The 15,330-nt window shown below is 34.0% G+C and overlaps 1 protein-coding gene across 6 annotated transcripts in view; it reads left to right on the top strand.

The window, feature by feature from the left end:
• LOC129806822 (rap1 GTPase-activating protein 1) overlaps window positions 1-15,330 on the top strand; it is a 177,511-nt gene that overhangs the window by 153,956 nt on the left and 8,225 nt on the right. For all 6 annotated transcript variants that reach the window (XM_055855601.1, XM_055855602.1, XM_055855603.1 and 3 more), the window contains 2 exons: window positions 8,484-9,336; window positions 11,921-12,663. In XM_055855601.1, the coding sequence (XP_055711576.1) occupies window positions 8,484-9,336; window positions 11,921-12,663 (1,596 nt within the window). The remainder of the gene's footprint in view (window positions 1-8,483; window positions 9,337-11,920; window positions 12,664-15,330) is intronic.

Here is a 15,330-nt window from a genome sequence, read left to right as displayed (position 1 = left end):
GAAAAGGGGGTGGAGACAGGGGTGATGTTCTGGATCAGATAGAGTCACCATATGGTGTTCATATAGAAAATATTTTACTAGGATGGTTTATCAATATTGCAAAATAAAGGCATTATCTGGTGGAATTTTATAGTGATTTGAAATATTTATCACTATTAGGGTGTGTTCTTTATGCAACAATTTCTGTTGTTAGTGAGCACTTGTTTGGAAATTGGGGAATGGCTTTTGTTACTAAAAACAAACAAGTTGAATGGGTTCTAATGCGTTGCGCACAATTAATTTTTTAGTAGAAAGATTGCGGTGTTTGAGAGTATTATGAGGGTTATTGTTCAGCTGTACAATTTCTACAGGTTAAAAATTCACTAAATAAATTCTGTAGGAAAAATGCATAGGGGGAACCTATGCACCTTTGAATGTGGGGCACTTTTGAAATCGGGATTTTTCACCTATTTTTAAATAAAATGGAGCATTATCGTGATATAATTTAGCTGTAGAAACAGATTGAGGATGTAATTTATAATCACGATAAGGCTCAATTTCATTTCAAAATAGGTGAAAAATCCCAATTTCAAAGGTACCCCTCTTTCAAAGGTGTTCCACTTCCCCCTAGTATTTTTTCTGTAGAAAGCAGAGATTTTTAGTGCGGCGTCATTGAAGACCGGACGTCGATATCTCTCACCGTTTAGCTTCTATAGACAAAAGAGAGAACGGATGGTTTTTCACGAAACTTTAACATTCTTAAACGGATCTTTAGAATTTATTTAATCAGAGAAGGGTGAAATTAAATTATTATTTGTTTACATATTTTTATAATTTCGTTTTGGAAAGTATACTTTGAAAAGCTATTTAAGTTTACTTCTAACCTCTTTTCAAATGGGATTTTTTCACATCTCCAAATTGAATACTTAATCCTTTCTTAATAAAGATAAGATAGAAAATGTTTATATCAAAAACCCAGTTATATTGACAATCTTTAATAAAAAAAAATCGCATTTGGAGTAAGTTCTGAATTAGACTATTCTATTCAATGTTAGTAAATTTAACTTTACTTTGAAGATTAATTTTCCAACACATTTCATCCTAAGTAACCTCATCTTTTTCAATTAGTTTCCTGTCAAATACTGTTTTCTCAAGCATTAAATGTTCAGTAGCTTTAATGACCGTATTTCTCAACTAATTTGGACAAGTTTGAACTTGTTGTAAAGGTTTTGGAATCTCTGGTATATCTATCAAGTCAAGACGGTTATGAACCTGCAATAAATCTGTGTGAACTGATAATCAAATTTTAATTTTAAATAAAATCGTAATTCATTCTAGGGTAAAATGGGGTAATTCGGAATCATTTCTTATTCGGAATTTTGAGATTTCTTCACCGTTTCAGATGGGCAAAGAAATAAAGAAGATCACGAATAAGTACAAGCCTTAGAATCCAAAATATACATTCAGACTGATCATCCAGAATATTTTTCATGTAAAATTTGACAGTGAAAGATTTGGTAAAGGCAATTTATGCAAGGGACCTCTAATCGCTGATCCTAAACCTTTTAGTCAATGAGGCTATTTATACCGCCGAATTAGATTGGGATTGAACAGATCCAAAATCGAATTTCGGATCATTAAGTCTCAATCTAAGGCCGCAATCTATACGGTGTGATTGAGGTCATTTAGACTATCGCATTAGATTCAGTCTGACTTGTCCCAAAACCCGATTTTGGGACAATTCAGTCTCAATCCAATGCAGCGGTGTGAATGGCCTCAATGACAGTTTGTGATAAATCTTCACTTTCAAATTTTACAAGCTAAATATTTTCGAGAATTATTCTTAAATATCTCAAATTCCGAATTAGAAATGATTCCGAATTACCCCATTTTACGCTACGAAGGTTTAGTCAAACTTCCATGATATAAACAAAACAGTTTAAATCAATTGGGATCCGGTAAAACGTGTTCGCGCATTTCGTTATACAGGCTTCAGACCTAAGGTTTAGCCAAATGGCTTAACTTCTCTATTTGGTTATTGGTAAAGGTTTTTGGGAAAATTTTGATTTAAGATTAAATATTGAGAGCAAATGATCCATAAGATTTTCAAAAACCAGAAAAATATGATTGCTATTTAGGACTTTGAAAACTTTAGGAACTGGGGTAAACCTCTAGTCTGAAGACTTTATGACTTCTTTAATTTTTATAAATCCAAATTCTAACTTTTATGAGAAGCTCTATTTGAAATTCTTTAAGATTTTTCTCTTTGTGATTTTCGAGGTTAATTTTGAATAATTATCCCCAATTATTCCTGTGCATTTTGTTGCTTTAATATTCCTTTATTAGAGCAATTTTTCCTGGCCATACTTCAGAAAATAATCTTCATAATAAATTCTTTCTGCTGAATTCTTCTCACCGTGTGCTGTGTTGAATACCTTGGCCCAGACAAACCTCACAAATTGTCTTACTTGGTAATTTAAAATTCTCATCAGATTGCCTGTCTCTTGCTATATATACATATTTTTTTTATTCATTCTTCCCAAATGGGAAGTCACGGTGATATTTTCTGTGTTTTCAAGCACGAAGAACATGGAAAAAATATCCAAAGAGTTTAAAAATGCTCATATAGAAGTTGAGAATTTCGTAATTAGAACTAAAAACACAAAATGTGGAAATCGTTTGCGTGTCAACACAGGCACAAAATGTACAGCAAGAATAATGATCTTAACTCTTTTTTTTTCGTTACTATTCTCCTGTACTTTAACTAACATTTTCCAATTCTGAGTGCAACGAAGCAAACTTCCGCCATGGAGAGTCTCTTGGGGCATTTTGTGGAAACGATATTGAGGGTAAATTTGTCAGAATTTTTCCTCCTTCGAGCCCATTGTACTTGTTCTCTTATAGTATTTTTTTCCTTCTTATTTTTGCCTTTATACAATTTTCCCTCATTCTATTTTGGATGTCTTTCGTGTTTCTTCTCCTGTGGGAATTTTTTTTATCTGTTCCAACTCATGTGTTCTGCATGAATTTCCATCATGATGGTTGCAGAGGCTTCTTTCCTATTTTACGCCATATCCTGCCACTTTTGGGTTCCCTCCCTGCCCCTTCGGTTTAACTCGAAAAATCGCTGAATTGTAACATTTTATGGTATGGGAAGACAGACAGGTGGTCACCGAGTAATTTTCATGCAAAATGTATATCCATGTCAGTTGTCTGCTGTGGTATAATCCGATTCTTTGTTGCCTGGGGCTTGCCGGTGCCTTCGAGGAAGGACTTCTCCACTGCAACTGCTCTGCAGCAGGATATTTTGCCTCAGATGGCACGTAATCGATATTAAAATCTCATTTTTCACCCAAAAAAAAAATCCAAAAAAAAGAGAAGAACCAGTCTCTGAGGAAGTTGCTTTTCGGAGGAAGTTGCCGACAATAAACCATGAATTTGTGAGCACAAATATTTCCTCGAATGAACAATTTTATATTTATGGACTCTAAGTGATGTTCAATGTTGTTCTTTTTGTGCATATTTTTTTTTCGAGGGTAATAGCAATTTATTTGCCAGAGAAAATTGTGCTTAAAACTTCTTGCAGTATATAAGATTGCTTTTCAATATACTAGAGAATTCTGCAATAAACTTATAACAAGTCACTAGAAACTTGCAATCCTTGCAATAGAATTAATTTCTTTAAGATTTTAATGAAATAATTTTTATTTAAAAATTCTTTTAAAAAATAGAGTAAACTCTCTCGTCTATGTTCTAAAACTTATTGCTTCAACTTGTGGCTATTACAGCAGTGAGAATTATTTAAAGACTTTTAGTGAACGAAGGTTGACCAAGGATTGAACCGAGGGCCTCTGCGGTCCAAAGATTCCTATTTTGATTTAGTATTTCAGTGAAAATGCAATGCTAATAGACAAGCTGAATTGTCTTGAGTAGAATGTAAATTCATACCTTATGGTGCTATTCCAATGAATATTTTTTTTTAGTACATGACTGTTCTCAAGTGATTATTGACTTATCTCTGTATTGGTTCCTGTCTAGACTGTTTTCCTCGAAACTTGTCGTCCTTCAAAAACACCAAACAGTAGTGACAGGAACAAAAACAGAAAACTACTTACGCAGAAGCACACAAGAACATCCGTGTACTAAAAAATGTTCAAGAGAAAGATTTCCCTTTTTAATTTTTTTTCATCGGAATAACACCATTATGGTCAGCTTGGTGGTGTGATGCAGTTGGATAGCCGGGATTTGGCAACTTTAGCTTCAACCGCGGGTTTTCGCAGGTTTTCCATGAGTTTTTCCGTGAATTCTCAGTGGTTAAAAGTTGGCGAGCAGCATTAATATTCTCTACTCATTATTTTACTTCAAATGACGTATGGGAACAGACGTGGTCTTTTTAGTACATGAGAACAGTGATGTGCTAAAAAAATGGTCACTTTTTCATTGGAATAGCACCATTATTCCCTTCGGTTTTTAGAACATAAGAAGTTGCTTTTTAAGTACGCTGCCAATTTGTGGGAACTTCTAAAAGTTTTGAGTTTTCTGATCGCCTAGTCTTAGAATTTGTCCAACGCACGTTCGAACAATTACATTGCTTTTTACTTCTAGTGCTGAGTTTATCGAGTTTTAATACACTAAGCTTTATTTAGAGCATAAATGGATGGAGTAGAAAAATATTTAAAAAATAAAATTAATCATCGATATTTTTTGTGATAGTATCTCAATAAGGGAAAAGGAAAAAATAAGAAAACAATATTTGAAAATTCACTGATTTTATTCTTTTCTAAAATGCAAACCGTAATAAGAATTAATAAAAAATAACTATATTATTTTATAATGTAATCCGTACTAAAAATTTAGCACAGTTGTGCTAAAGTGCTTAGTTTCTATTTAAACAATGCGATTCATGAGCTTTTTTTGAATCTCTGTTAGAATTGACAAACATTAACAAAACATTTTGCAAAAATGTTTTTTTCTGTGTGCCCCAAGGGGGAGATACTAGGGTGAAAATATGCACACCACTTCCAGGAACTTCCACAATTTGCATGGAATAACCCAGCGTACTTCCAAAATTTCGCAACACTCTCGAAAATGCTGCATACTTCCAGCACTTCCTGCACTTCATGCACTTCTTACACTTACTAACACTGTGCAACAATTTCAAACTTTTTTTTTGTCCCTGGGTTCTTATGCTATTTTTTTAATTGCTAGGGTCAAATGATTTACGAAAATACTTATCATTTTGATTTCATTTGGATTTTGCGCCTGGTATTTGCGAAAAACGGTTTTTTCCGTTTTTTGATACTTGGGTGCCTATATCTCCGAATCTGCTGAACTGATTTATTTCTTACTTTGGAACAATTTGTTGTCCTTTACATGCCCGATAAATCCTCTGAACAAATGAAGTTCGTACAACTGACACCAGGGGCGCTGTAGTCACAAATATGTCAGAAAACATGGACAAATCGAACTTTTTAGCAACTTTGATCAAAAATATCTCGAAAACTAGGACTGTCCCTAACAATCTGTTTTATGGGTTTGATAGAGAATTTAATCAGCTACATTTTCGTTCATGTACAACTTTTCTCTCAGATTATTTTTTAACCTCGATATTGAGGTTCAAACGAAAAACGAGCACTCAGCCAACTAAAGAAAAACTTAACTATTTCGCAAATTTTGACTTTTTCTTTTCAAGTTTAGATAACCCAGAGTATTATTTTCACTTTTCTTACAGTTGTAGGACTTTATTAATACTTATTGCATTATAAAATGTGTTTAGATATAATACAAGGTAATAACTCAAACAATATCTTCAGTAAGATTTCAGTGTTATTTCAATCTCAAAAGACTATTACAAAAAAGGCATATTTACTGCATATTGCAAAATTTTAAATATTTCAAAGAATATTTCTTGTTAAATTGACGTTTTAGAATCAATAAGTATCTATTTTACCTTTTACATACCAGTTACATATGGAAACTTTGCAAAAAAACCTTTTTCTAAATTCATTTCTTTTTATAATTCTTTAAAAAATTTTCCTACATTTATCTAAAATCTTACAATTTTAACCTCATAATTACGTGATTTTCGTCGAAATAAATCTAAAACTAGTTTTTGAACTTGTAATTGTTACTTTATGTATATCACATACGTTAAAGTTTTATACAAGTTTCCAAGTAATAAAATAATATTTAAAAATTTAAAATGTCATATAAAAATCACCATAATATCGATATTTAAGTATTAAATAATATAATAAAAGCTTGTACTGCCTAATTGCGAGGAAAGAAAGCAATAACACTCGAAATTGTGAAAGATTTATTAAGTTGGCTGAATCCTCATTTTTCGTTTGAACCTCAATTTCGAGGTTAAAAAATAATCTGAGCAAAAAGTTGTATATGAACAAAAATGTAGCTAATAAAATTCTCTATCAAACCCATAAATCAGATTGTTAAGGACAGTTTTAGTTTTCGAGATATTCTTGATCAAAGTTGCTACAAATTTCGATTTTTCCATGTTTTCTGACATTTATGGGACTACAGCGCTGCTGGTGTCGGTTGTACGAACTTCATCTGTTCAGAGGATTTATCGGGCATCTAAAGGAGAACAAATTATTCCTTAGTGAGAAATAAATCGGTTCAGCAGATTCGGAGATATAGGCACCCAAGTATCAAAAAACGGAAAAAACCGTTTTTCGTAAATACAAGGCGCAAAATCCAAATGAAATCAAAATGATAAGTATTTTCGTAAATCATTTGACCCTAGCAATAGAAAAAATAGCATGAAAACCCAGGGACAAAATCATCGTTGCACAGTGTAATCAATAATTTATTTAATCTTATGAGAAATCTAATTAAGAAAACACTAAAAAATATCTGAAGAAATTTATTAATCCGCATATTTCTAACATTTTGCTTAGCGACAGATATTCTTGCATACTATCAGTAATTTAATATTATCTTTGTTTTCCGAAGGGGTATCAACATATTTTGAATTTTCCTAAGTGAAGCTACTAATTACTGCTAATTACTAACTAATATTACTGCTCCTAAGTGAAGCTATTTTTGGAAAATAGAGTCTCTAGTCTAAAAAAATGTATTATCGTTTGCAATTATTGATACTGTGCTGGAAAGTCACTTCAGATGTATCTTCACATTTTATTAAGCTTGATTTTCTCAAGGTTAATAGTGGCTTCTAAGGTTTTTAGTTATTGCTAATTAACTTTTACAACAAGCTTGACTATTTTTTGCTGGACCTTTTCCGTTATTGTAGTATTACAGGAATTTATCCAAAATTATTTTCCACCATTTTAATAATCTCTTCAATTGTTATCGAATAATTTTCTACCATTAGGATACTCACAATACTCACACATTAAATATTACAAATGTTCCGTTTCGTTTTTCATTTTGTAAAAGTTCTCAAAAGCACAAATCGACCTTTTTGAAGAATACTTTTGAAGAGACGTAATACACTAAAACCTTTCCAGCATATGCAAAAACGTAAACAAAAAAAATGGTGGAGGTGTCCTATGGGATACCCCTGACTACATTTGCGAAAAAGCCCCACGAATTTATGTAATCATCCAATACATATTACGATAAATTATTAAAAAATATATATATCAAATTGATTCAAAGTCAAATGCAATAGCTATGTCATTATTTGTGAGCAACTATATGAATTTGAATAACTGTAAAAATTAAAGAAAACTATTAACTATTAAAGAAAACTATTATTCAGCTGAATATTTTCTCGGAAAAATTACAACACAAATTAAGCTGTAATAAATTTGAGCATATTTGCTCCATCTCGTTGTCATAATCGAACTTGTAAAAAATGTCAAAAAAGACCTTTTCAAATTACACTGCCGTTCGAACTAAAAATCTTAACTAAAAGTAGCGTAGTCTGAAAAATATGGAATTAGACAGAAAATACTTTATAATCGAGCACTTTCACTTCCAAAGACTTCCAATCACTTCATTTGCAACCGTACACCACTTCTAACCCTAATATCTTCCCCTTGGTGTGCCCTGAAGGCCAAGTTTTGTAGTCTCTCAAAAGTTTGTCAAAAGGAGATTCGTGCACATAATATTTGAATAAATTTCGTAAAACCTATGACCTAAAAGAACTATTTTGTCCATACATTTAACAAATGTTTATTTTATTTGACAAACTTTTAACAAAGAGTTCTTTACAAACCTTTTCCTTGAGAATAATACCAAAAATGCAATTTAAACGCTAATTCTTTGCATATTTAATTAAAAGATGCAGAAAACGAAATTATCTGAGAACTGAACCAAAATGAACATAAGATAATTTATTATCTTTTACTCTTAAATTCAAATTAATTAACTTTTTCCACGAAGCAATGGGTATAAAGAGGATGAAACACCAGTAAGAAATGGAGAATTTTCGATGCAAAATTTAATTTTCCTCATCTTCTTGATCCTTAAATAATTAAAATATTTATGAGGTTTCCTTTCCATTTTAATTTTTTTTGCAGACTTCTCGGGAGGAGCGAGTACCCAACCTTCATACCCCAATTGATACCCAGAGCCTCCCGAATAGTCAACAATCGAGCGGATATCGCACCCTCCGGCACTCCTTGAGCACGTCATCGAGCTCCACGCCGGCCTCGCCACAGCTCCCGCCTCACCATCCGCCACATTCTTATCAGTCCCAGAGTTCTGTGTCCTCGCAGGCGTCCTCGGTGGCGCCGCCGCCATCGCAGCGACTCCTCGAGGACACACTGGCCAAGGCGGCGCCCTACCCCATGATTGTCCTTCCCACCACCGGCGGCTACTGGCTCGATGGCACTGACCACGAGTGCGCCTTTGACACTCACGGAAATCCCGTGCTGGCTCAGAATGCCTGGAGGGCAAAATTTGAGACGGATGACACAGCCAAGTGCTACAGGCGCTTCTTCATTGGGCGCGAGCACTCGAATCTCGTGGGACATGATGAGAATCTGGGACCTGTGCTGATGAGCATCAAGGCTGAAAATGTGGCAAATCAGGAACACGTGAGGATTCTCTTGCGACTTCAATCCGGCACCATGCACGAGATCATCCCGACATCCTGCCTCATGCCAAACCCATCGCCCATTCGCATGGCCAAACTCCTCAATGAACAGATCAATGTGGACAATCTCACTCCCATTCTCTGCCCCAAAGCCTCCACCTCAATTGCCAGCTACGATGAGCACGTGCTCGTCAGCAACTTCAAGTTTGGCGTGCTGTATCAGAGGTTCGGGCAGACGACGGAGGAGGAACTTTTCGGGAATAACACATCATCACCGGCTTTTGAGGAATTCCTGGACACCCTTGGTCAGAGAATCAAGTTAAGAGAACATAAAGGTAAGAATAAATTTGATTTTTTATATTCTGCAGCATTAATTTGGAATTACGAAATAATGAAGCTTATGCTTCATGCATTTGCTTCGTCGCTTGAATCAGCAATTGTTATAAAAATGTTTAGAAAATTTCTAATGTATTTAATTCTCAATTTGACATGAATTATTATTTACAATACATTTTCAATTTCTTTAATAAAGTTATTTAATTTCGAAACTTGTGAACCATTGAAATTTTTTGTATTTTTTTTTGTAATTTAAACAAAGCAATTCTTAATTCAATTTCTTTAATTAAATTTTACAATTTAATTTTATTTTATTTTATTTAAAAAAAAATTTGCGAGTTTTTAGAGAAATGGCCGTACTTAAAGAACACTATTTTAAATTCTCCGCATTTTAGAAAAAAGATAAACGAGATCATAAATATCAGTCCCAGTGAAATATCAGTCTTTCACTGGGTTCAGAACATTTCCCAAGGAAAGCAAGGCATGGAAACCCTTTACAGGGTGATGCTGTAAGAAATCAGTTCTTTGGATTCCAACAAAATTCACAGGCGATCTTATGTGAGTCGCAGCGCTCCACAAGTGACTCTTTTTGCCTCAATTTGAGTTGAAGCACCTCTAATTGGCTTCTGCTCACGGTAGCATCCTTCCATCTTACATTGATCACTCTGCGAATAGATATGGTACCTCAGAACCCTTTGGCTTTTGAAGAAATATTATAGTAATAATTTATTTTAGGGGTCTTTTTTAAAAAGAAATATTTCAAAAGGATGCGAATAGATGTTTCAAAACATCTATTATTAACGGTTACTGAATTTAAATTCTTTGCAAATTCCATTTCCGTTTTTAGTGTGATTATCTAAGATGAGAATTTGTCAATTACAATTAAAATCACGAATGAGAATGAAGGAAAATTTTATCAAAATCGGCGCAATGGTAAACTTTGCGTGCATAATTTTCTACGAGACAAGAAACAGTGCAAAATATTTGTTTATATTTTTGTCGCGCCGTTGAGATACTTTTCAAACGCCGTTGAATTCGTAGCTTTGGAGAAAAAATAAGATTAAGAAATGCTTTCTTAGAATTCATTTGTTATCGGTAAAAATCAGAAACATGTTCATACATGAGGATTTTACAGAATATTAAACATTAAGGTAAATGTACCCAATCAAAAGACTGTGATTTGTGGTAATACATTCTAAAATGAATAAATATTTAAAAGCAAAATAAATTCATTGACTATTAGAAGATTAAATCCATAATTGTAATTAATTTAATTGCTTGGTCGAAATTATACTCAAAGTGGCCGAAATATAAAGCTGTCCGAAATATGGCACACTTATACCTGCTTCAAACCTAAGTCTTAGCCATATGGCTTAAGTCCTCTAATTTCTTATCAATCAAGATTTTTTGGAAAATTATCACTTAAGATTGGACAATATGGGCAAGTGATCCTTTAAATTTCAAAAAAAAATCAATAAAATTTGTGTCTATTTTCAATTTCTATACCACCGGGAACTGGGCTGAACCTTAGGTCTGAAGCCGGCCTTATACCGGCTTCAGACTGGAGGTTTAGCCTAGTTCCCAAAGGTCTCAAAAATCTAACAAGCTATTTTATTGATTTTTCAAAATCTAATGAATCATTTGCCCTTATAATCCAATCCTAAACAACAATTTTCTAAAAAATCGTGCCTAATTGGAAATTAGAGGAGCTAATCCAGATGGCTATGTCTTAGGTCTGAAGCTCGTATGACCCTACCTTAAAAGATCCAGTTATTTTCAACGATTTTATCCGATAAAACAACTTTTCTCTAGATATTTTTCTTACAAAAAGTACGATCCTTATTATGATAGAGGGAGTATGAGTTTGCGGGAAAATGAGTGGAAACTATCGTGCAATATACTAACTATTGCCATTATTTTTTATCTAAAGAGATCTGAATTACTCCATTTTTACGAAGAAAAAAAATATCTTGACTGTGGAAAAACTAAACTAAGTCACGAAATTTCACTGACATTTGTAACTTTTTTCTCCGCTTGAGGGCCCTGTTTCCTCCCGTGGGTGGCGCTGGCAACTGTTCTTAATTTTTAGTTCTCAAGCTTTTGTTTGAAAAGTTATTTCAAAGTGAATAAAGATACCCAAAAAATTTTCTTAAGCTTTTATTTTTTCTTTAGAGTGAGTATTCGATCATGTTTCAAATGAAGTTTCTTTAAAGTTTAAAATCTCTAAAATGTGAAATTTAGGACAAAGCGGAGTTTCTGACAAAGCAATTAGGAAGTTATGCAATTCTAAAGTAATTTAAAGTTTATTTTTACCCCACGACACTTTCTGATGCAATCGACGCGGCGATTCATTTTCACCGTTGGAGAAATGTTATATTTTTGTCTCAAATTTTAATGAAAACTTTCAAGAGTTGAAAAGGGGATGCATTTTAATGCATTTTGATGTCTTTCATTTTATGGATTTTATGACGAGCTAACACAAAATCTGTTTAATAAACTGCCAGCTGAAAGCAAAAAAAAACGTGACTGAAGTTAATCCGCAGATTCAATAACAGAACCCCTTCTTTTAATCCCCTCTTCAAGGCTACCGCGGTGGATTGGACATCCAGAATGGACACACGGGTGACACTGCAGTTTATGAGGTGTTCAAAGACCGTGAGATAATGTTTCACGTGTCCACCCTGCTGCCCTTCACGGAGGGCGATCCGCAGCAGCTGCAGCGAAAGCGACACATTGGCAACGATATCGTGGCTATCGTGTTCCAAGAATCCAATACACCCTTCTCCCCTGACATGATTGCCAGCCACTTCCTACACGCTTTCATTGTGATTCAACCACTGGAACCCAATACACCCAACACGCGCTACAAGGTCTCCGTCACGGCCAGAGACGATGTACCCTTCTTTGGGCCCACCCTACCCAATCCGGCGGTGTTCCGGAAGGGACCGGAATTCACGGAATTCCTCCTCACGAAGCTCATCAATGCCGAGAATGCCTGCTACAAGGCGGACAAATTTGCCAAATTGGAACTTCGGACACGAACTTCGCTGCTGCAGAATCTCGTGCTGGAACTGAGGGAGAAGACCAGGGATTTCCTGGGGATGGACATCTCACCATCCTGCGGGAATATGTCTCCGTCTCCGGACACCTCAAAGTCCGACAGTGGCAATGCAGGGAGTCGCTTCATAGACACAGTTAAGAAGGCTCTCAACTCCCGACTGAGATCTCAGAGTGTGGACACGAGCACCGGGGACAAGGGTCAGACCCCAGCAGGGAACTTCGGGACGGGAAAGAAGACCAAAGAAAGTGATAATTCAACGGGAAGTGTAAGTTTTTTTTTTCTTTTTAAAATTTACTTTATAAAAATTTTGTTTCAGATTCGAAAACTTTTTTCAGATTATTTTGTTAATTTAGTCATTTTGATTGAACTTATTAACCGTTTTTGATAAATTTTGGCATTTTGGAAAGGTCTTGGAATTATCTACTGTTTTTCCAAAGGGGCGCTTTCTGGGAATTTTAGAAACGGGATATAAAAGCGAAGGGTATTCATTATCAGAGAAATATATATTTAAAAAATTGACATGAGAGACTTTTCTGATTTTTCATTTAATTTTCATTTCAATTAAAAAAATATGTATTTTTCTATCTTGAAAATCTAATGATCTTTTTTAAGAAAATTCTAGATTATCAATGTGTTTTTGGATTTTTTGAGGAATTATTGAATAACTTTTACACTTTTCAGCCGATTTTTAAAAATTTACCAATTTTGGAAAGGTATTGAAATTGGCTGTAAATTTTCCAAATACCTCTAGTTCAAAAAATTCCCAAAAGGGGCGCTTTTGGAGTGTTTTTAGTAATTGAAAAACAGAAAACAAACCGAGGAAGATGTTTACCTTCATTTTCACCAAAATTTAGAAAGTATAAAGAGCTAATAATTTTTATAAAAATATATTTTTCTGAATAGCTAAGGATCCATTGATTCGTTTATGAAGCTTCTGAAAGCTTTATGAATCTTTTTTTTAAAGTTTTTTTCCGAAATTTTTTAATTAACTTTTAAACATAATAATCGATTTTTAAAAATTTGCCATTTCTGGAAAGGTCTTGGAATTACCTATAATTTTTTCAATAACATCAAGTTCGTAAAATTGCCGCAAGGAGCGCTTTGGGATTGCTTTTTTTTTTAATAAAAAATGATACAAATGGAGGATTTTTAATAACTGAAAATTCGAAACAAAAACAATCTGTGTCGATTCTGTGTCGATCAGTCGAATGGTGAACTTAAAAGTGCAATCTGTGATCCAAGTCCAAAAAAGTGTAACCATTTCCCGCCTGTACATGATTTTCCCAATAAAATTCGATACCTGATTAAGAGGACATTCATCCTCGAAACGTCGTAAAGAATAAAATTGCGAATGTCAAGAAAGGTCTAGTGTTTCCGTCAATTCTCGCTACACCCCATCGGACCGAAATTCTTCACGAAAATTTTTCTATCTCAAGTGTTTAAGGATCTTTTGATTAATCTTCAGGATCATGAATCTTCTTTTAGCTTGCTTTTAAACGAGGGTATTTTAAAAATGCGCCCCACTGTGCTATGCACCGGCGAGTCTTGGAAAATATTCCCTTGAGGTTTGTGTCTGAATAAAATCTCCCACTTAGCTGTTATAATACGCCCATTTGTGTCTCGACTAAAATAGAAAGTCCAGCAGACTTTCTATTTTATTCCGAAACGTTTCGAACTTACTTTGAGATACGTGTTATTGGCAATAATTTAATAGAAGTCAAAGGGTTACCAAGTAAATATTAATGGTTGATGAAAAATAAATTAAAAAAGATATTGTATAAAACTCGTCTCACTGCAGGGTTTTATGACATGTTGTCAAGAATTTAAGGAAACATCGTCAGTTGCTTTACAATCCGAAAACGTTTTGCTAATGAAGTTGCTTTACAATAGCTAATGCTTAGTTTTCCTTTATATAATTCATGATAGCTAGAATTTATGAAAAGCTTCATCTTACTTAAGTAGGTACTCTTTGTGTTCTCTTGATAGCAATATTTTATTTTTCGGAGATTTTACTCAACAGATCTTCTCCTCATGTGTCTTGCAGTACTGTTATTAAAAAATAGAGACACAATCTATTGAAATGAAAATTAAATTCACTAAACAATTTCACTGTAACACTAGGCATTTTTAAAGATATCCTTGGTAAAAGGTGTGAAAACTCTTGAAAAATCTGCACGGACAGCACTTTATATTTATCAATAACAAAAAACAGATTATTAAACTTTCGAAGAGTTATTTTTGTGCGCCACAGGCAATTTTCACTGAGAAAGCTTAGTACCACATTTTGTGCGCCAGAAGGTAGGCAATTGTCACTGAGAGAAAGCTCAGTGCGATATTTTGTGCGCCTGAGAGTAGGCAAAATGACACGGCGAGAAAGCTCAGTGAGATATTTTTATTTCGAAAGAACAGTTTCGAATCAAAAGTTCCCCTTAAATGCCGCCTGAAGCATCTAAACGGGGGGATTTTATTTCGAAATCGCCATTTTGACACAAAAGTCTCCCACTGAGCTTTAGACCGGTGCATTTTTGCCTATCATTTGGCGCTTAAAATCTCCCTCTTCAAAAGCTTCATTTGTTTATATTCGAATATTTTGACATTTCAAGCGATTTTAAATCTTTTTTTTTTGTTTTTCAAGAGATGTTTTTCTCATGAACTATTTTAAAAGTTATCAGGAGTCGAAAAGCTAATGAAATAGGGACACGGTATCGATCACTCTTCTGAATGTATTGATTAATCTTCATTAGAATATGGTTGAATTGTTAAATAGACATCCTTAAATAGAAATAAAGAAATAGTCGAAATAGTCGAAATAGTTAAATAGAATAAAGTTGATTTATAGAAAAATAAAAACTTAGGATATTTTCTTAATTTAGCAACAATATTGGCAGAAAATCCTGCGATAGGACGGTTTTGATATAGAGGGTGGGTGCCC

Source organism: Phlebotomus papatasi, chromosome 3, assembly GCF_024763615.1.
Source record: "Phlebotomus papatasi isolate M1 chromosome 3, Ppap_2.1, whole genome shotgun sequence".
Taxonomy (NCBI): domain Eukaryota; kingdom Metazoa; phylum Arthropoda; class Insecta; order Diptera; family Psychodidae; genus Phlebotomus; species Phlebotomus papatasi.
Note: the sequence above shows the minus strand (reverse complement) of the source record. Positions and strands in the feature narration are given on the sequence as shown.